The sequence below is a fragment of the Gadus macrocephalus genome, chromosome 21 (genome assembly GCF_031168955.1).
Source record: "Gadus macrocephalus chromosome 21, ASM3116895v1".
Classification (NCBI taxonomy): Eukaryota; Metazoa; Chordata; class Actinopteri; order Gadiformes; family Gadidae; genus Gadus; species Gadus macrocephalus.
Window position 1 is genome coordinate 4,155,544 of NC_082402.1, and position 23,139 is coordinate 4,178,682.

At 45.6% G+C, this 23,139-nt stretch overlaps 1 protein-coding gene across 2 annotated transcripts in view; it reads left to right on the plus strand.

The window, feature by feature from the left end:
* The window catches only part of ccdc85cb (coiled-coil domain containing 85C, b), a 31,732-nt gene that overhangs the window by 5,277 nt on the left and 3,316 nt on the right, over positions 1-23,139 (plus strand). The window contains exons 2-6 of one of the 2 annotated variants that reach the window (XM_060042418.1): positions 14,308-14,387; positions 16,417-16,458; positions 19,369-19,470; positions 22,374-22,466; positions 23,033-23,131. In XM_060042418.1, coding sequence (XP_059898401.1) covers positions 14,308-14,387; positions 16,417-16,458; positions 19,369-19,470; positions 22,374-22,466; positions 23,033-23,131 — 416 coding nt within the window. The remainder of the gene's footprint in view (positions 1-14,307; positions 14,388-16,416; positions 16,459-19,368; positions 19,471-22,373; positions 22,467-23,032; positions 23,132-23,139) is intronic. The other variant, XM_060042419.1, reaches the window with a different exon arrangement.

Genomic DNA, 23,139 nt, shown 5'->3' on the forward strand with positions numbered 1-23,139 from the left:
AGGAACTCTGGAAGAGCGGAGGAGTAAACACAGCAACGTGGAGTCATTATGTGTGTGTGGGTGTGTGTTTTCGTAATAAAACACACACACACACACACACATGAACACCAGTTTGTTGTGTAAGTCGTGTCCTGCCGCTGAACCACGATCAACTCTGTGTGTGCGTGTGTGTGCATGCATGTGTGTGAATTTGCGCGAATGTGTGTGTGCTGTGCATACAAAGGGGTAATGAGCTCATGGGTCATATAGATGATGTAAACCTGTTGTGTTCCTTCATTTTTACTGGTGAGTTACAGGATCAAGACAATGTAGACGACTTTAATTGAGTGTAATTGAACATGGTCCTTGGAAAAGTATTCTAAAGTGCTACTTTCCGTGTAATTATGTGGAAAAATCAGATTGTCTGTCATCGTCCAAAACTGTTTAGAGAGCCACTGAGCAATATTCGTCATGCCACAGAGTGCAGACGTACTTTCTGTGTTATAGTACTCTACAGTAGAATAGAACCACCGGCCATCGCTACATACATTACGAAGTGCAAAGACGTGCCCAGCCCACGTCCGGGTCAGTTTGCAGAATCCTCAGAGCCGGAGGAGACCACCTGGGCTCCACTGGCTAGGTCCGATCTCTGCTGCTCCTTCAGTGCTAACGTGTTCTGACAGCGTGGGTCCCCGGGGACCGCGGGCACTGCCAGACCAGGGGGGCCGTCCCGGGACTCTGACCCAAATGTGCTGCTCAAGCGTGGGTCCCGACGACGGACGGTTGCCTTGGGGATACCGGGGGTATTGGACGGAGGCTCTGACGTGGCTGTGTATCGGTCAGGTCGGGTACGTTTGATCCGGTTTTTTGGTTTGGGACTTTGTACTAAAGCACTACAGTAAGCCCCCACTTGCAAGCACATTTCAACGAGAATAAGCTCTTTATTTCTTTATTACGGCTTCTGTTCTGTGTGTTTTATTACAGCGTTGGTTTAATTAGCATGGCCTCTAACGTGGAGATACTTCCTCATCATGATCATCTAGACCGCCGATTTAACCTAAAAGGTCTATTTTAAGTTTTACGTTCATTAAACCCTTTTTATTTTTCATTACCGGAAAAACTCAGAAGCTGGAGTATAATCAGAAGGTCTTGGCGTTCAACCGGAATGCAATGACCGCATCTCATACCAAGTAGCCTCACGTAACCTTTTAATGTTCCTCTCTATAGAAAACAGGGTTCTTCTTGAAAACCAAATACCACACCAACACCAAACCAAAAACCAATCTTTTTGAAAATGTATCAACTGACAATCTTCGTGTGTTGTTCCTGCGATCGGATGTCAGCCTCTGATGTGATAAGTGCTGTGTCAGAGCATGGCCGGCTTCTACTGTTTAGCCTGGACTCCAGTCAGAGGGCCGGTCCAAGCCAAGCTGGCCCACGGAAAAACTGTTGATTCACATGCTGAACACGCATCATAAATAAGACGAAAATGGCTGGTTGAGAAAATGACTAGTTGACGGTTTCCATTAGTGCTTAATGACGACAGTGGGCGTATGTGTGTGCGTACTTGTGCGTGTGTGCGTGCGTGCGCTCGCTCCCCTTGCAGGCTTCGTCATTAGATTGATTCAAGGTAGGTTAACCATTTGGCTGTAAACCTTTAGTCTCCCTAATGGAATTTGTCCCCATGCCACTTTTTGCGTGTGTGTTCGTGTGCACGCGCTTGTGTGTGTGCGTGCGCGCGCGCGTGTGCCTCCCCGTACATGCTCCATTAATGGATACAGCGTCAAAGCTTACTCCATTCCTCAATAAAGGGATGAAGTGCTTGATATCATATCGGCTATTATCGGCTTTACGTTGTAAATAAACATCTGCATGCAAAGAGACTGCGTTCAATATAGGCTAATACTATACGGCCGACTTATTGGTGCAGCGGTATTGATTTTAATCTTTTACAAGCACGTAGCCTATACCAAGCGGGGCGCGTTCTGCCAATGTCAAATCTTTTTTTTTTTTTTTGGTGTATTGATTTTGTTCAAAACACAAGCGAGCCACTTCATCTCTCCTTCGGTTACTCAAACACACACCTACATACACACCTTATCATCCGTGTTTGTGCCTGTATCGAGGCACGTCACTCTCTATTAACCTTGCCCCCCCCCCCCCCCCCCCCCAATCGCTACCCTTCTCGTGCCAAGCATCAAAAGCACCAAAGAACACCTCGCCATCTCCTCTTTCCACAGCTCATAAATAACCAGAGATACAGTGCCGACGCCGCCACTTAATGTTGCACATAGATCTCAACCTCTACACATTTCGTTCCTGCTTGCATGGGCACTTTAGGCCCCATTGCGTGTATTTATAGCCAGTCTGCGAGCGGCGGATAGAGAACGTGTTCGCAGATACTGAGTGTGCGTGTCTTTTATTATTATTTATTTTTTACGGCTCCTGCTCATGTATCTTTTAAAGGTTGCGCTCATTTGCTTGTAGAGCAAACAAGTTTCCGGATGAGCCAATGAAAATGTTAGTTCATTAATTTGTCTCGTCTTGTTTGGTTTGCTGGCTCGTTTTTTTATTACCCCGCCGTCTAGCTGCTGCAGGATAATGCTTCCTCTTCTGTCGCCACTTTGGAGCGCAATGTCTGAGCTACCTTGGCCTGTACATGTAGCGGTATAAAAGAAATTAGACACGGGGCCTTTCCTGTCGCAGCGTGTTTGAATTACAGCTCTGGTACCATGGCTAATTTGAAATACATTTCCTGCTTGTTCCAACTCTATTGCGTTATGAGGGAACCCACCAATCCCAACACACGGAAATTTGGACTCTGGAACGGACTCAACTTTCCAGGGTCCAAGCAGTCAATTTTGTGTAAAACGAAAAAACGATTGGGGCACATTTTTTCATGGTGGTGAAAGGCTTGATTTTGAATTACCTATAAATGATGGTTACCAGTGAAACTCAACATATATTATATAACAGGAATAGGCCTATTTCACATGTTGAATATGACTCAAGAAGACTGGGACTGACCAGTTATTTTAGTTTGTCGTTTAGTTATATATTCAAAACTGGTTTGTTTAGATGTGTAAATGCGGTCGTAGTCACGTTTCATTTCTAGGTGGGGCAATTACCTCTCCCAGGTCAGGCAATTACCATCATTTAAAGAGAAGATTAGCAACTGATGACAAACGCCCTTGTCCTGTTATGAACGGTCCTGTTATGAACAGGACCAGGGAGTTTGCGTCATCGAAGAGTTAAACACAGGTGTTGAACCTCTAATTAGGGCTCTGCTCTCATTAAGTAGGTGTTTTCAGGCTAGCAGGCTAAACTAGTGAAGATAACAAGGACTGACCATGGATCATGTGCCCTGCTACGTAAAAGTACCCAGCTGCCGTTTAGAACCAAGATGTCCGCTGGCTGAATAAAGGTGTGATTAGGAGGGGCCAGTTTAAATTTGTACAGTTTTGATTGCATGACATAACACGTCAACCAATACATTTGCAGTACAGTCCAAGAAGACAGATGTTTTTAAGCTTTGGCTTGATTTTTACGTTTCTTTCAAACGTGCTGTTCTTGAGAACGCCATGAGAGCAAGGTCTTTGACACTTCTCAAGCGAATGCTGCTTAAGGCCTATTGACAGCATGGTCCTAATTATGAGGCCTTTGGACGGCGTGGTGCTAATTAAACACCGTGCTACGACATGCCTCCCTCGGAATGGTGAAGGTCAATGCACTGTTCGGCTCTGAGAGGACAAGGAAGTAAGATAAACAAAGTTAAATGTGATGTTTTATTATTAAAGGTGTAGATGTGTTGGGGGGGGGGGGGGGGTACTGTGGTTAAGGTCAATTACACGATAATTAAAAGCTAATTAAGCACAGGTGGGACCCCGTGGTATCTCAGCGTTGTTATGCATCTCAGACAAAAACGTAAAACCAGAGAGAGAGAGAGAGAGGAGAGAGAGAGAGAGAGAGAGAGAGAGAGAGAGAGAGAGAGAGAGAGAGAGAGAGAGAGAGAGAGAGAGAGAGAGAGAGAGAGAGAGAGAGAGAGGAGAGAGAGAGAGAGAGAGGAGAGAGAGAGAACCCCAGGGGCAGAACAATGTTAGGGCAAGTTGCCTTACAAAAGACCTGCTTTTAGCAGGTCTTTCCACATTTTGCCTCATTCAAAGTTTAAGTGCGAACACTTTAAAACATTTCAAACTTATTTTGCTCCTGCTTTTATGATTAGGTCGGTTAAAAATAGAAGGCTCTCTCTCTCTCTCTCTCTCTCTCTCTCATAGTGTGACTCTCTGCCCACCACCTCTCTCTGTCTATCTGTCTCCCTGTGTCAGCGACATGTCCTGATTTGGCCCGGGCCCAGACAGCCATGTCTCCCCTGGCAGGGATAAGGCTGTCTGGGTCTTAAAGAGTCTTCATGAGTGGACCCCCACCCCCTGCTTAGTCTCAGAACACCGCAAGATTACAAGCGTGGATGAAGAGAAACGTGTAGATGTGAATATGAAGCTGGCCTTTCGAAAAAAATAAATAAATAAATAAACAATAATATCTGAGGGCCAAAATGTAAATCCTGATTAAACTGGGGCGGAGATGAATCCAGTAGCATGGCTTGGCCTGCTTTGGGCGGTGTGTGTGTGTGTCTGGTGCAGACAGGGCATGTGGAACACTGTCGTATAGCCCCCGGTCTATGCTCGCTATTTATAATAGAATATAATGGCAATTTCCGTGCTAATTAGGGTTGCTTCTTTCCTCTCTGCCGCACCGGCTCCATTTATCTGTCTCTCTTTGTGTTCATTTCTCTGTGTTTCTGTCTTCCTGCCCAGTGTAGGCTCCATAGCTTCTCTATACCCCGTTTCTTTGCTGAGCTTTTTTCTTTCTTTGAGGAAAAAAAGCGACCTCATCTTTGCTTGATTTCTCCACATCTGAGATCATCATTGCACTCCAACGCAGTCCAACATGGAAGGGATTTGAGCTTGAGGCGGGGGGGGGTTGAATGAGATAAGTGTCATGGCTGTTTTCAGCAGTTCAGCATAGCTTTGGATATGCAGCACTGACATTTGACGAATGGGTTGAACACAATTCCATGTTCAAGAACTGAACTCGGCTTCTTTATTATTCATGACATCCGGCACTCTTTCATTAATTTAAAATGATTAATGGTTTGGTTTATGTTTCCTGGTGTTATCGTGCATCCACACGATTATTTCATTGTTGTCTCGTGCGTTGATAGCAACAGGTGGGAGCTACGTGGGTGTTTTTCTTTAATCACTCCTGGCCGGACTGAAAACCAGTCTGTCGGAGGTGAGTACACAAAGTAGTTATGTCAACACTCAGGGATTAGAGGAATAAAAAAAATTCTTCAAGTTGAAGCTCGCCACATTTCCGCCATCCGCATTAACCGCCAGTCTGCAGCTCCTGTGAGATGATAAATGGTAAATGGACTGCATTTATATGGCGCTTTTATCCAAAGCGCTTTACAATATTGCCCACCCATTCATGCACACAACGACGGCGGAGTCAACCATGCAAGGACGACAGCCAGCTCGTCGGGAGCAGTTAGGGTTAGGCGCGTTGCTCAGGGACGCCTCGACACTCAAGGCGCCGGGGATCGAACTAGCAACATTTGCGGTAACCAGCCAAACCACTCTACCTCCTGAGCTACTGTCTCTCAGAAAGATCCTCTTTTGTATCTGCTCTACAGAAATGGAAGAACAACGTACAGAAACATACAGAAATGGGCCTTTGCTTGACAAATCCCACGTAATGTCGTTAGTGGATATTGAAGGTGTTTTAACTTATCGCAGCCTGTCCTCCATGGCAGTCACCGTGGCAACCCTCACCAGTCTTACATAAGTGTGTGCAACGCTCATGCCAACTCAGCAGTCACTCAGACAGACCTAACGGAAGAGTCGGGCGGCATGCAAATGTATATGCAAATGTGACAGCCGTGGGGTTTTTGCGAGTGGTGAAACCGTGGCGACGGCGAGCGGGATGGGGTTGAGAGAGTTGTTTTTTATACCCACAATGCCCTTGGGCTTTTTGTTCAAACAGTGCGCTGGGACTGTGGGTTGTTTGGGGTAAGGCCCCTCTCAAGCGTCCGGGGTAATGGCTTTCAGACGGCGTGTGGGTGACTGTGTTTGCACACAGTGGCACGTCCGTTAACAGGGTTTGTGTGTGTTTGTTGTCTATTGTTGTTGTTTTTTTGCCCGTTTGCGTTGACGTTTATGGTAACAAATGGGGTATGAGTCAGCTTGACTCTGCTCGCAATTAAGATAGAGAGAAAATTGACAGTAAGTAAGTATGCACACAGTACAGATTTTTATTCAAACGTAGACATGATCATATCTCTTCTTTGGGCCTCTTCTTCGAAACTAGTTAAACAGACTGATTTTGGAGAAGGATTGAATCATTTGTAAGTAATTTTTGGGGTTGAGAACATTTTTGAATAAGCTCAACAGATATTCCACTAATCTTCTTTGGGTATGGAGTAATGAACTTTGACCTTTCCGTGTCAAGGGATGGAGGTGTCATTTGGCCCATGACGGAAAAAGTATCAAGTATTCTTTCACACTTCATGGTGGTGTGAGGGAAACGTAGCTAGATGGCTGCCAAGTGGCATTGCAAACTGAACGTATGAAGGGTTTAAATGTAATTGAACCAAAACCCTATTAATGTGATCTTCATCCGAAGACTTCAATCTGAGGCAAACACTGAGATTGCTTTCTAAATAAATCAGTTTCAATATGCCTTTCATAGCCTATTTGTAAAGCCGTCAAAAGATGAGAGATGAGGGGAAAAAAGAGGGTTGCATACATATAGCCACTAATTTGATGCGTAATTGAAATCCATGCAAATTGATGTCACAAGAGCAGAACCGCAATGACTTTGAACCTCGTAATTACTGTTGAATAAATCATGTTGTGTTTAGGTGTTTTTTTTTGTCTCAGAACACATGAAATAACACGCCATTAGTATCTTGCTCAACAGGTCACCTGGGACCGTGCGATGTAGCGGGTAACGGACGGCTAATTGAAGTCCATGTAATGCGGCCTTCAAAGTTGAAATCAAGTCTAGTCAATTTTATCGACGTAGCGCTCAATCACAGTTGCAACAGAGTTTCAGAGGCCTAAATTATAAAACACCCCCTAACCTGAAGCCCTCTGGGGGGCAGAGTCCCCCCTGAGAGGGAAGAAACCCTGATTGGTAACACAGAAGATGGAGTGACTCCTACCAGGGACGGCTGAGATTGCAATAGCTGCTGAATCGTCAATGATATAACGTTAGAAAAAACAGAAACTATTAAGTCACACAATCATGTTATTAGAAAGCAGTTGGTTAGTTAGGAGTTGGAGTCACTCATGACCAGATGGGAGAGGGAAGGAAAGATTGTATTTTTGTTAGACAGACCCTCCAGTGAAATGAAATATACATTAGTCTGCTGCTGCCTGTGGTCAGTCTGTGCTATTGATCTTTCAATTAATTATATATGTACCCTCACTGCCTGTATAGCCACGAGAATATAACTTCTCCATTCCCATGAAGTAATCCAGGCTGAATAAAAACCCACAAGTTATTAGTGAATGGACTGCTTAGGATGTATAATCTTTTGATCAGACTAGAGGAATTGCAATCTGGCACCCTTTTGGGTTTTGGAATCAAAGCTTCGGGTGGGCTTTTAATTTGGTACTCAGCCTTAATGACGCTTATTGCCATCAAAAAGACTCAGTAACGTTTTTGTTTACGTAGCTGTGTGGGCGTTTATGGAATGTAACATTTAATATGCAATGTGTATATTTTTGCATAAGCCTTCTTATCTCATGTTGGCAGTCTTCTTAACTTTTCTGATTATTATGTACACACTATTAAAGTATTATGTACACACAATAATGAATATATCTATAAAACCTTTTCTGTCTCGCGCTGCTGGTATGAAAAGCTTGCCCTGATTGCAGCTTTTACTACACAGAAATATTGAATAGAAAACTGTCTAATGTTGGTTGTATCCCAAAAGCCTTCTCCAAAAAAAGCTTTGAAAACATATTTTCTATCCATGTTTGTACATCTCATTGTCGTGACGCTTTCACACTGAAGAGATTAAAAGCTCCAGCCACTTCCTGTTTGGTGACCTGATGCCAACCCTGGCTCTGTTCTGCTTGGCTTGGCCAATGAAAAAAAGCGTGTCAATTATTGAACAAGGAGATTCTCCGTTCAAAGCCTCACTCCAATGCCCTGAGGTCGCATGGATGGTAAACCTGAGCCCCACCCCCCCCACCCAAACATGGCTGCCCAGCATGGCCGCACTCACTTGTTGTGTCGCGGAGGCACGCACGCTTCCACATGAGATGCACGTGCCCGCATACCTTTTGACGGCAGAATAAACACAGGTGCTCACACATGCTAGCACATGTGGACCCCATGTGTTATTCTCAGCCCCCTTGACAACACAAACACTTAAAAGGCATTCTTTGAACATTTACACAGACAGACAGACACACGCACACACACACGCACATGCACACGCACGCACACACACACAGACGGATGCACACAGAGGAGGTGAGGCGTTCAGTTCCTCCCGACTCAAGGATGGGAGCCATGTCTTGTCAGAAGGGGTTAGAGCCCTGGCAGTTGATGTGCCAAGCCGGGGCCCTTTGATGCCCTTCCAGGGTCTTGTGGTCTACGTGCCTGCTGGGTTGCCAGGTTCTCTTTATCCCCCTCATTAATGCAGCCCCGGCGCCCACTTCACTGGGTCCCCCCCCGCACACACACACCAGCCATTCCCTTTGTCCCCTGGCGGTGGCCGAGTGCTTGAGCAGCCGTGCAGATGATGCACACGTCATGAAGACACACACACAAAGACACACACAGGCACGAGTGCGCGCACGCGGGCACGCACAGAGGACAACAGGGCCCCTGCAAGAGGGGAAAGGAGCACTGGGCCTCTCCTTCGACCTCTCACATCTGATTGGTCCGTTGCTTGGATTCTTCAGGTGTGCTCGACCTTTTCACCTCATTTACTTCGTCTTTTCCCAATGTCACCCTTTGTCAACAAACGGCGAGTTGCGAATTTTCTGTTTGTTTCTCTGACCGATCACCTCCGCAATCTGCTGCACACGATCTTTGCTCTCCATACCGAGTCTCAGCTAACACAGACACGGTCGGCAGATATACTGGCCCTTCTTTTCCATTCAGGATATCTATCTGTATCTATGCATATGAAAAAACATGCATATGCACATATGTATAAATGTATGTATGTTCATGCACATATATACATGCACAGTCACGTACACATATATACATACGCAAATCATATATTATTCATATTTCTAACACACTGGTCATGCTCGGATGTTAAAAAAGGATACTGCAGAACTTTCTAGAACCTCCTCTCTTGGTGGACTTTGGAGTGTCAACAACGGAGGGCGGGGTCACTGAGAAACGGGTCTGTTGGCGAAGACTTCAGAGAAAAACGCCAAACTGTTCAGACGGGTTCTCCTCTTTCAACATCTTGAGATAATTGACCCGAGAGCTCTCCTTGAACAAAACACACACGCGCACACGCACACACACACACACACACGCACACGCACACGCACACACACTCACTCAATCATAACAAGGGGTTTTAAGAAAAATTCTCCTGCTTTTCTCTCCGCCTCGCACACATATTGAGCTCCCTGACCCACGTAATCATCATGCAGCTGTTAGTGGTTGCACATGAGCACAGGAGTACCACACACACACATACTCAAACACACACACACACACACACACACACACACACACACACACACAAAATACATATTGTATAGAATATTAATTTCTTGAACTTATAGCGCTGCGATAAAAATACTAACTGTTGAATACTATGCAGAGGAGCCATTTTGTGAGATCAAGTGAGATCAAGCGGGATAATCAATCGTACAAAGATCAAACATTGTGCATATTATTTGACCAAGGCTGCCAGTTTTGACTCGGCTGCTAAAATGTTGAGGGTTTGTTTGTGTTACAAACTGACCAGTCCCTCATATTTAAAGACACTCTTCTTAATAGTAAGTTAACCAGACCCTCTTCTTAACAATAACCTGATCGGACCCTCTTCTTAATAATAACCTGACTGGACCCTCTTCTTAATAATAACCTGACCAGACCTAGCCTGGGTATACCCATGCTGCCTTTCGCGCGATATCATTTCGCGCTGCTAGGCAGCCTGAGTTCCATGGATCCGTTATTCGCCTTAGATAGGGAACCAATCACAGAACGGGGAGGGACGGCAAGACGATGACGACGTCTATTCGACACACCCATCGTCTTCTTCCTCATCGAATTTCTGTCACTCCTCATACGTCATCTGGTATAATTGATACGATTGGCTATGAGCTACGTACAGACTCATATGATAGACATTTGTGTCGCCCAATAAACGGCTCCGGGCAATCGTAAACCACACCTCAAATACGAGAAAATGAATGTGTGGTTCCCAGACCTCTTCTCAATGTAGATTGAGATGAGGTCTGGCGTTAGCCAGGCTAGACCAGACCCTCTTCTTCATAAAAACCTGACCCGAGTATCTTCTTAGGAAGTTATATATTCCCCCCACACACATTCACACTGACCTACTCTCCCACACACACACAAACACAAACACACACACACACACACACACACACACAGACCTACTCGCAAACGCACACACACACAGTCCTACTTTCACACGGACACACACACAGACCTACTTTATGTCAAACCCAAAGACATACGCACACACATACGCACGCAAACACTGACCTACTCTCAAACACACAAACACACACACGCACACACTGTCCTACTCACTCACACAAACACACACACACACACACACACACAAACACATTCAGACATATTCAGACATGCAGACACATACACACACAGAAAGACCTTATGGTCAATAGGACCAAGTAAAGTGTGTCAAAAAGTGTCGAGAGAAAGTGAGATAACTACATAGAGAGGGGGATAGACAGAGAGAGAGAGAGAGAGAAAGAGAGAGATGGAACTGGGTCACAGTGGGCATTGATGTGATATGGAGTGACTCAGAGAGGGGGACAGACTCAGGCTACTGTCTGCGTCATGGTACACACACACACACACACACACACACACACACACACACACACACACACACACACACACACACACACACACACACACACACACACACACACACACACACACACACACACACACACACCCATTACACACACACATACCAGCTCCTTCATTGGATAAACTACCTGGTGTGGACTTAAAAATAGCTCATTTGTGTGTTGTTGTGTACATGAAGTGTTTTTGTTAAGACGAGCTTGACTTCTCATGTCTACCCCTGTAGCCATATAACAACACAAAAATACTCGTCCTGTCTGTAAACAACGTGCTCTTCCTCTTAGTCTCTCTCTCTCTTCCTCTGGGGTCTCTCTCTCAAGTCGAATCAAAGGGCTTCTTAGGCATCACAAACATAAACATACATCTACATTGCCAAAGCACGAAAAGCACGAAAAGTAACGTAACAACAAAACTAAAGAACACTGGTATTTAATATCTCTCTCTCTCTCTCTCTCTCTCTCTCTCCCTCTCTTTTTCGCTCTCCCGCTCTCTAAATATCTTTCTCTCAATGTGTGTGTGTGTCTGTCTCTCTCTCTCTCTCTCTCTCTCTCTCTCTCTCTCTCTCTCTCTCTCTCTCTCTCTCTCTCTCTCTCTTTCTCTCTCTCTCTGTCTTACTCATTAGGGGTTGAGACGAGCATGCCCCTTGGCATGCCCCTTGTAAACTCTAGTCTAGTCCATAGTCCTCCGTCACAACATGCATCAGGAGCATTAGCCGTGCTTTATATGGTGTAACCGTGGGGACATGGTGACATGGGTGACGGGACGACCGTTCTGCTCACCGGCCTCAGGCGGGGGGGGGGGGGGAGAGGGTGTGAGAAGGAGACGATGGAGAGGATGAGGGAAAAGGAGACGATGGGGAGCAGGAGAGGAGATGAGATGTTGAGAAGATGATGGTGATGACAGGGTGGGAGAATGAGAGTTGGAGGAATTAAAGGGAGGAGAGTATCAGGGAAGAGGATGAGTGGCGAGAGGAGATGAGATGTCGAGAGGATGAGGGAACGTCCGGAGGAGACGTTAAAGTTCACAGAGTTCTTGTGTGCTTAATTTTCCCGCCACACGGTTCCATTGGGAGGGAGCCAGCGAGCTGGAGGGATTGATCGGGGACAACGCGTCTTCACATCAGAGTTGAGATGCAAAGCTAACGGAAACGTGCAAGGGATTGTGGGTCATCTTTAAAATAACATTCTTTTTTTTTTCCCAATAATTCCTTCAAGCTTATAGGATGAACACTTGGCAGTCTTAACTGTTATCCTCGTGTTACTCTGGTTTTGTGCGCTGCTCCGGTGGGTCGGCTTTCGGTCTTGGGTCCGTTCCGCCGGTTGTGTTTTTTTGCCCGTAGGGGTCGAGGAACCGGGGGTCTTAGTCAGGCTTGAGACCTGGCTACCGGTCACGCCAAGCAGATGAAGCCTCTGGAGATTACTGCGGATTACCAGATCTGCGCTCCCCTCGTTAGCCTAACAACATCATCCCCCCAAACGATCGCTCACTAAACCGCCAGCGCTGTCTGCCACAATCACCTCGTCTGGACCGGGGCCAAGGGCCTGGGGGGGGGGGGGGGATGATCTGATCTCTAACGACCGTCCTGGATGCAGTGTTAGAAAACGGGCAATGTTCATAATCTTCTTCGATATTGTTGTAACCAAGTTTTCTGTCGAGCGTCAAAACTGACATCTAAAGGGCATGTGAGTCAGAATGCATCATGGGATTGTTTGTTGCGGAACTCTGACATTTTGTGATGTCTCCAAAATGACGATCCTAAATCATCGTTCAAATATACCGTTATTGAGGTGAATCAAGACTCGCATGGGAAACGCTGTGGTAGTTTAAAACACATGATGACACCCAATAAAGACGCCATTATTGCACGATTAGTTCCGAAACAATAACCAAATGTTACTATGCTCTAATACTTCCGAAATGGAGGCAGTTTTTGTGTTGTGACGTCGGACTACAAAATCCTATGGGGTTTCTGTTGGTTCTGCCAATTCTCTGTAGTTATATTGAGCGAGCCACACATGCTCACTGTTTCTAAAGGGAATGAAAGATGTTACGTGTTTCTTTGGGGAATGGGACATGCGCTTGTTGACCCAATTCGAGGCACTGCTCCCTGATCAATCACATGTATACGTTTATTCACTATGCCAAATGTGTGGGTATACCATGGCTCTTATCTTCTGGTGCAAGTGTAAACAAGGTCGCTTCAGCAGGGGTCTGACTGGTCTGAAGCCCTTCACCCCTACCCCTCCCCTTACTGTTATATAATTTGCAGATTTGTTGAATAGCACACCCTGGTGGCCGACTGTGGAACAACAGGCATGGATGCAATAAAATCTACATATTTGGGGTGGGAATTCCTCTACCTTTGCATGCGCGTGTTAAAAACAGACTGCTTTTCATAGTTCCATCTCTACTCTCTACTTCCGCTTTAAACACGTAGAGAGAGCAGGAGAGAGAGAGAGAAAGAGTAGCCACATAAACAAGGTGTCTCTCAGTCTTGTCTGTGCTTTCATCTCACCGTAAATTAAAGATATGGGTTTCACATAAATGCTTCAGTGCCACCCGCTGTCAGACATCCATCCCCCCTCCTTCCTCCTCACACACACACACACACACACACTCCGAGAGCTTACCCTGTCCCCGACTTGAACTCTGCACTTCATTCAAGTGGAATTCGGTTTACACTAACGTACTACACTTCCTGGATATAGAAACATTTTGTTGTTGAAAAAAGACAGGTAGAACAGTGTCGTTTTCTATCTGTTCATCATTTGTGAATAGACGGTTATATTTAAATGATGAATCCAGAAATCATAAACCGGTAAACAAAAGTGTGACGACCGAAGTCGTGCTGCAGTAGTAGTAGTAACTAGAGTCAGACGATTGATGATTCAGTGTTTGAGCTTCTTTCGGTTCTACGGTACATGATGTTTGGTGTGGGATGTTTATTGAGCTGTTCATATTGATACACCTCATCAAATTCTCTCAGCATCAAAGGAACTTCTGCGAGGAACTCTTTCGCCTTTCTCACCGACATCTGTGTGTGCGTGTGTGCGTGTGTGTGTGTTTTTTAAAGGGTGTTTTTAGTCTCCGGGCTCACCCCCAGTATTCTATCTTTGGCCTTTTGAAATGCTAATGGCACCTCCTCGCTCTGTTCTCCCCCCTCTCCCCCCTCTCCCCTCCTCCCCTCCACAGACTCCTCAACTCACTACATCAGACAGCTGGAGACTAAGGTGCGAATCCTGGAGGATGATAACAATAAGCTTCTGTCACAGGTGAGGTCACGGGGGCTTGTGTGCTCTCACACGCACACACACACACACACACACACACACACACACACACACACACACACACAGCGCATACTAAACAGTAAAGTGTCTATCGGTATTTATTACATTGTGGTTGACTGAAAATGTACTATTTTCCGGTGGACCTCCCCTCCTCTCTTTCGACCGTTAGTATTTTCACCTGTCGACGGTCTTTATTCTCAGTAAACATCGTCCATGTAAAAAGAGGAGTCAATTAAACAACCCAGCCAACAACAGACAAAATGGCGGCTTTGCTCCCCCCTCTTACCGCCAAATCCTCGCCATAGAAAAGGCTATCTTGGATAAACGCGCTCGCTGTTAGTTCGAACCGAACTGTTCGGTTGAAACCAACAGCGAGCGCGTTTCATCCATGATATGAAGTTCACAGGGAGTCTGTGGGCATCGCCTTGTGATGTTAGCCCTCCCGTGGCTAACATCACAAGGCTAACACCGAGTTAGCAAGGCTAGAGCGAGGAGAGGGGAAGGGGCGTGAAGCGCTAAGCAACAGTGGCAGCAGTGGGAGTGCCGGTGTCAAAATTGACCTTCTGCTGACTTCTCCTTGAAGTTTGGGAGAAGGGGGATGATTTTGGAGTCGGCGTCGGAAGCGGTTTTTTTGTCTTTAGAGAGTTCACCGGAGGGTCACACACATCAGTCTGAGTGGGTGTGTGACGCATAGACGCAATGCTGTTGAGACGTTGAGGTAATGCTACTGGTTTAAAGGGGAAGGGATGAATACAAAGGAAACATAAAACGCAACTAAATGCAATTATATGAATACATTATAAATATAAAAGTTAAGTTTCCGTGGACCCAGTATATTAATTTGGGGATGTTCTGATGGCTCCTTGGCTGGCTCCTTATGGACAGTGAGACATTTGTTCAACAAACCCTCCTTTTTGGTGGGGTTCTGGGTAATGTAGTCCCATACTGTTCGCGTGTGCATCTGCCTCATCAATATAGTCGGCTGGGGGTGTAGCCTTCATGGGTCAACAATATGGAAGAATAGATTAAAGGCTGTTTTATAAAATCAATGTTAGTGCATTGCAGCTCCAGAGGAAAGATACAACATCCAAAATAACATATGCCTACATGTAGTCTCCATACATGTACACTCTGTCTCCATTGGTACTCTACAACTTAACAGCAAACTATAAATAACCAAGCCAAGGCCAATTTGTTTTTCAGGGTGAGCCTGGAATGAGGCCAGACATTTTAGTGACGAAAAGTTCAGACAAATACTTTGAATTCTTCCGATCATTGCATGCCATCGCCTCACCACTTTAATCCCTCCCAGTTATCTCTGTGTGGATTCTCCTGCAGGCGAGCGCATGTGGGCGAAATAAAGGCTTACATGAAACCGACACCATCCACCTAATTTGCTTAAAGCGGTACAATTAGGCACTCCACATTGTTTAAGCATGGCTCTTGCAATACCAGCCCGTATCTTTAAATAATGACTCCATTAAAATCGGCTACGAATGAACCTTACTTCTTTCAAATAGATAGAGTCCTTATTCGGCTCTGTATTCTGAAGGATTAATGGTGCTGACTCTTGGATAATATTTAACTAGATTTGCGTCACAGGGGCCTGTATGCGCTAGCCAAACAATGATAATTTCAGAGCATACTTCCCTTTAAATAGAGCTCTGAAGACAATAATCTTCTACAGTGCGGCATTTTAACACTTGTTTTACAAAAAATAAAAATAAATTAGCTCTAATGACTTTAATGACTGTTTGACACATGCAAGGGAATTGGCTGAAGTTTTAAATGTACAGATATAAAAAGGCAATATAGACAATTTGTTAAAATAATTAATGTTTGCATACAGATGTCAGGAAAAATTAAGGTTTACACATGATTTTGTGTGACCCAAATACTTGTTGTAGTATTGTGATTGCCTTCATGAAAAATGTAAACTGTCATCTTTTCAAGAGTTTTTTGACCAAGCTCAAAGTAAACCCATATACCTGCGTTGTATTCTCTCCCCCAGGCCCACAGCCGCTCTAGCTTGTCACAGATACCTACCAAGAAGGTAATAATCTCCTGGCACCACTACCGAGTGGCTCTTTCTCTTAATTCTAAAAGGTTCATCAATGGGCCCATGGCACTTGTTTTTCACCAATCTTTCTCTTTTGTGTCTGGTGAAGGATAACAACGCCTTAACTCTCCTAAACATCGGGTCTCTTTTTTTCTCTCTCTGTCACTCTGCGGCTAACATGCTAAGCTAACTAATTAGCACAGGTGGCACAGTCTGTGTCGGGCACATTGCATTTTTTCTTGGTGCTCCTGGAGTGCAGGTTGGTACCCGGGACGGTTTGAGCGCCATGGGTGACTGGTGATACATTGTGCGCTGGTGCATGAAAGGGACACATTTGTCCCTGGCTCGTTGCAACGTCTGGTTAACTGAATAATTTAATATGCGGGGTTAGCACAGGTAAATCTCCCATGGTATCTATTATGCATGACATACCAAGGAGGGATATGTAGGAGATGAGTGTCATTGAAGAATAAAATGTTCTATGAAATTTGAATGAATCTGATGAGCATATCAAAATGTTTATGTGTATTTTTTCAAGGTTTACAATGCAAGAGTAATGCGAAATCGGTTTGCTGTGATTACTCGTATCTTTAATGATTTCGATTAGCTTTGAAGTTTTTATAGTGTTTCCCTTTTTAGTTATGCAATGCATAGCGTGCCTAGTCTGCATCTCAATACTATAGGTCCAATGTACAACAGATATCTCTGGGCAACTAAAGGCTATTACATAACTTCTTGTGTTGTGAACCTTGCGCGGTACGAATAAAGGTTACATTAAGTGCCTTATCTCTGGAATGTTGACCATCCAAACACGCTCGGGTGAACCATTCCTACCACCACTCCTCGGTGTTTAGAACAAATGGCCGCATGTTCAATACCCACACAGTCAGGAGAATGTACACAGCCACCTTTATTTTTTGTTTTGTGTCTGTGTGAGCACCTCTCTGGATGCCTTTCATGGGCAATTGGCTCTTAACCTACCACTTGGAATATTCCACGTCTTTTACAAAAAAGCTTTCAGCCTTTCACTGCTCACTCTTTGCAACTGATTCACGTTAATGATTTATATTTAAGATGATGCCCGAACTTTGCCCGGTGAATAACTTGACCAGGTGGAACTTTACAAAACGCTAAACGTGGTATTACAATTTCGACACCGATATGTCTGTCCATTCGGCAGCTATGGTTCCCTAGTCGTCCCTGGGTGAAGGCATCCCTTTTCTGTGTTGCTTCTCAAGGTTTCCTCCTAGTTGGTTATTGTTATGAGAGGATTAGGATTAGGGGGTCTCATATCATCACATCAGCCTGTGTGAACCCCTTTTTTTCAGACATTTAAGTTCAGAAAATGTAGTAGCAGTATATATCAACATATTATATATCAACATATTAAATCACGACAGAGTGGAAGGGGCGACTGCAGCACGTCTTTATGTCACGCATCGCTCCTCACTTCATAACTCCCACAGGAAACGATGCAAAACGTTCCGTCCCTCTCCCTCCACCCCAGAGGCACCACGGACGCCGTGATGGATGGCCCATGGGTGATCTATAGGTGGGGCTATAGGGGTCACATGTTCTGGTCAGAGGGGTCTTCCGCCAGCCTGTCTGTCTGGAGATGGATGGCTCTGTTGGTCCCTATGAGCAGCACACTCAAGGTTGCCTCGGGAATTAGGCGTGAACTTTGGCTAGCGGGTTAGGAGAGAGAGAGAGGGAGGGAGAGAGGGGGAGAGAGAGAGAGAGAGCTATGAAGCATTTGCATTGTAGCATACTTAAACAGTGGGCCTTACACACGTGTTCGCTCTGTCTCTGATATGATTGGTCACCGTGGTGATTCAAAGCAAGCGACTCACTCGCCGATTGGCCGATGTCAATGCCCTAATAATGTGGTCATGTCCAGACACTAGTTTTGTTGTTGTGTTGCAGAGATTCATTCAGTTTTTGGATCGTGTCTTAAAATGTTCCGTGTTGGATTAATGTCAGACAGCTGGTTAAGGGTATGCCATTTTACGCATCCGTTGGTAAACTTGACACACACATGACGTACCGCCGCAACGCTGACAGTCAGATCCGGAGATGCCCGGGGAACTATGGGAAAAGGTTAGATGAGTTCCCTCTTGTGGAAATAGCAAATAAAAATGGTGAATGCTAATCGCAGCCACATAGGGGCTGTGCGACACAAATCTTCCTTGGAGCATAGGTTGGCATAAGGATGTGAGGGGAAAATGTGCACAAGCACACACACACAAACACACACACTCACACACACATTTCATTGACTTATTTATAGCTTTTGGTTCTCGAGGCCTAGTGTTGGTGTGTGTGTGTTGCTACGTGTGTGCGTGTCAACAAAAATGTCCCAGGAAACAGTGTTTTGTCCTACGCAGAGAACAGAAGCGCTACGGGATACTTTCTGCCGCCAGGAAGCAGCAGCGGTACTTCGGTACGCAGCAGCGGTACGATTTGAACAAGGCACAATCACGCTACCCAAAAAACAAAGCGAATGTAATATCAATGCGATGCATTCCAGAGCAGCACGTTTCTGTTTACCAATGGTGTTTCAGCAGATACCTTTGAGTACGTGTGTTTCCTGAGATAAGATAAGGATAAGACAACACTGGACCGAAACTGCGCAAGCCATGTACAAGATAAAAAATGAAATCCTATAATATAAAAATGTGTATGGTCATCCGTGTATATGGACATTAAAGGTTCATAACGATAATCATAATGATTCGGAATTAGATGCAATCTGACACAGAAGAGTCAAAAGGCCTAACCTCTGGTTTTGTGATGGTTAGTACATGGTTAAATGTATTTTGTGTGTGTGTACTGTGTGTGTGTGTGTGTGTGTGTGTGTGTGTGTGTGTGTGTGTGTGTGTGTGTGTGTGTGTGCATGATCGACAGTGCAACCCAGGTGACCTGCGAGCCCTGCGGAAAGGACTGACCCTCTACCACTCCGAGTCCCAGCTGTCCTCTCTGCCGCAGCGACAGGAAGCCATGCTCATGGTACGATGCCCGGAACACACGCGCCCACTCACGCACACAATCACGCACAAGCGCATGCCCGCACACACACACACTAACACATTTTTGAGAAATGAGTGCTGCTTCGCTGACTGCCTTATATGCAGACATGCAGTGACACAAACACACACACACACACACACACAAACTCTCTCATCCACACACACACACACAAAAAGACAGACACACAAACACACAAAAACTCTCTCACTTTGCAACACCCACACAAACACTCACATTCTCTCTCACTCACACACACACACACACACACACACACACACACACACACACACACACACACACACACACACACACACACACACACACACACACGCACGTCTCGCGCGCAATGGAATCAAGTCAAGTCAGATGTAATTCACTTAATCTCTAACTCTGCCAATTATACCTCTGTTGGCTTCTGCTCTCTCTCTAATGCACACACTCACATACATACAAACCCGTACACACACACAGACACACACACAGCACAGCTGGACATAGATCACATGCATGCCTGGATCCAGAGTAGGGCAAATGGGCTTAACCTCCTCTGTGGTGTTCGCCCTTCCTGCCTGGAGGTTAGTCTGAACTAGTTTGATCATCCACTGTGAACGCAATCACCCGCTGCAATCCGCCACTGACCCCCCCCCCCCCCCCCCCCCCCTCCCACACCGCCTCTGGGGAGGGAGGAGAGAAGAGATGAGGAGATGAGACCGAGCGATGGTTTCTCCACTGCCTCAAGAAAAAAGCACACTACCCAAAGGGTTCCAACTGCTTTATTTACTTTGTGAAGTAGAAAGGTACCGAAATAAATCGTTATTGTGTTATTAACCTCAGGGGTTAGGTTGGCTGTAAGATAGCTTAGTCGTGGCTTTCTCATAGCCCACGTACACACGGGCGCGCGCACACACACACACACATGCACATGCACACACACACACACACACACACACACACACACACACACACACACACACACACACACACACACACACACACACACACACACACACACACACACACACACCCATACACTCACGCACCCACACACACACATGTACGCACACACACACACACACTCACACACATACACACACACACACACACACACACACAAACACACACACCCCATCACATCCACGTACGCGTTTTTGGAGGTGAAAGGTCAAGCTCCTGTTTCTCAAGGTGGCTCTCGTCCCGTCCCTCACCCGCCGTTGCTACTGGAAGGTTAAACAGCAGATCAACCTGACAGCTGATTCGCCGCGCCATCGACTCCCGTCAAGGTTAACCGCATTCAACCCGCTCGTTAAACACTTTGGCGAGATAATTTAACTAACTACGTCAGACGTCAGACGTGGCTGGGATCAATGGACAGAGGACAGACAGATGTGTTTGTCATCGTCCTTCTCCGTCGTTGTGCCTCTTGAAGTGCCTCTTATTTTATATTAACAATCTTTTATCCTAAAGCTTTTAAAACAAATAGTTTTTGAAGAGGTTGATGTTGTTTTTTTAATTCTAAATTTCAATAAAACATACAACATACAAACATGTTCAAGTGATTTTGAAAAAAAGCAACAGGATGTGGTGAAAGGCTGATTTTAGTTCAGTAGTGTCTTTGAAAATCCATGGGATCCATGGGTTATTTTAGTTGTTAATTTTCTATCAAATAGAGCTGTTCATTCACACTTTATATTAGGCCTTCTGTGGCCTGATTTTTCTTTGTTTATATCGAAGTAAAATATGAACTAAAAAGTGAACATTAACATGGATGACCCAAAACACACACACACACACACACACACACACACACACACACACACACACACACACACACACACACACACACACACACACACACACACACACACACACACACACACACACACACACACACACTAGCGGGTTTCATTTCCAACTCCTGAATTGAATCCACAGAGCGATGCATGGAACAGGGACAGCAGTGATTAGCATACCTCACCTTGTGGTTTCTCAGCCGCTGTGGTTTGAGATCCATGGGAATCTTCCTATTCTCACCATTGTTCCTCTGCAGTGACTGAAGGAGGGGACAGTTCAGCATACTGTGTTTTCCTCTCCGTGTTCAGAGGGATGTATTGATTCATTTTTTTTTCAAGCTAGATAACTCTGGACTTAATTAATCTTACCAAATCAATGCAATATATAATTACATCCAGTTAGCTGCATCGGAAACCTTTGATCTATTACGAAACACTCATTTACTTTGCGGCCATCATCTCCGGATATTGGCTTGTTTGTGTTTGTTAAGTAGACCACAACAGATGCATTGCCACCAGTCAGTAGAGAATTGAATACCGGCTTACCGGAGGGGTGGTGGTGGTGGTGGTGGTGGTGGTGGCGGTGGCGGTGGGGGTGGGGGTGTTGGTGGAGGGAACACCAGGTCACACTGAAAGAATCCATTGTGCCATCAGCTCTCTCTATGTCCCCTCCAACAGGGAGTCTCTGTCTGGCACTAACCGGGTCGGATGGGGGCCTGGGGAGGTGGTGGTGGATGTTCAGTGCCCCCACCACCCCCACCCTGCACAGGTCACAGCACACTGGGCGATGTGCAGGTAGCGGACCTGCCTGAGGGGAATCAGATGGGAACACTGAGAAAAATAAAAGCACAAAAAATACCAGCAAACAAAAGACGAAGGAAACTGCAGGAGTGGATATTACTTATTCAGTGCACACAGAAAACCACAGCATGATCATCAATTGATCGATTGCAGAAGAAAAAATATATTTCTGCAAGCTGCCATTCACACGGCTTCAATAGTAGTTAAGACAGTAATTCAAAACAACAACAACCACTGATACAAACCTGGTGACTAATAAACTAACCAATCATCTCTTTCTCCCTTCCCCAGGGCAACGGGCGTCTCCCCACCAGTGAGTCTTCCCCCCCCACCGGCTACCTGTCCTGCGGCCAGAAGCCTGAGGCCGTGGTCCATGCAATGAAGGTACGACCTGGACCCAAATCCTGGAGCACCGGGCCGATCCATCAACCAACAATCTGATTGGTTGGTTGATGAACCGATCTGATTGGTTGATTGATAGACTGATCTGATTGGTTGGAGGATGGGACCGATCTGATTGGTTGATTGATGGACTGATCTGATTGGTGGGTTGATGGACGAATCTGATTGGCTGGTTGATGGACTGATCTGATTGGTTTGATTGAAGGACTTATCGGGTTGGTTGATGGACTGAACTGATTGGTTGATTGAAGGACTTATTGGGTTGGTTGATGGACTGATCTGATTGGTTGATTGATGGACTGTTCTGATTGGTTGGTTGAAGGACTAATTGGATTGGTTGATGGACTGATCTGATTGGTTGATTGATGGACCGATCTGATTGGTTGCTTGATGTACTGATCTGATTGGTTGATTGATGGACTAATCTGATTGGTTGGTTGGTTGATGGACTGATCTGATTGGTTGGTTGATTGACCGTTCTGATTGGTTGGCCGATGGACTGATCTGATTGGTTGGTTGACGGCTAACTGATCTGATTGGTTCTCCAGGTGCTGCAGGTGCATGAGAACATGGACAAGCCCCTTCCTGAGGACTATGAGGAGGACCTGAGCGAGAAGGAGAAGGCCATCGTTCGGGAGATGTGCAACGTAAGTGG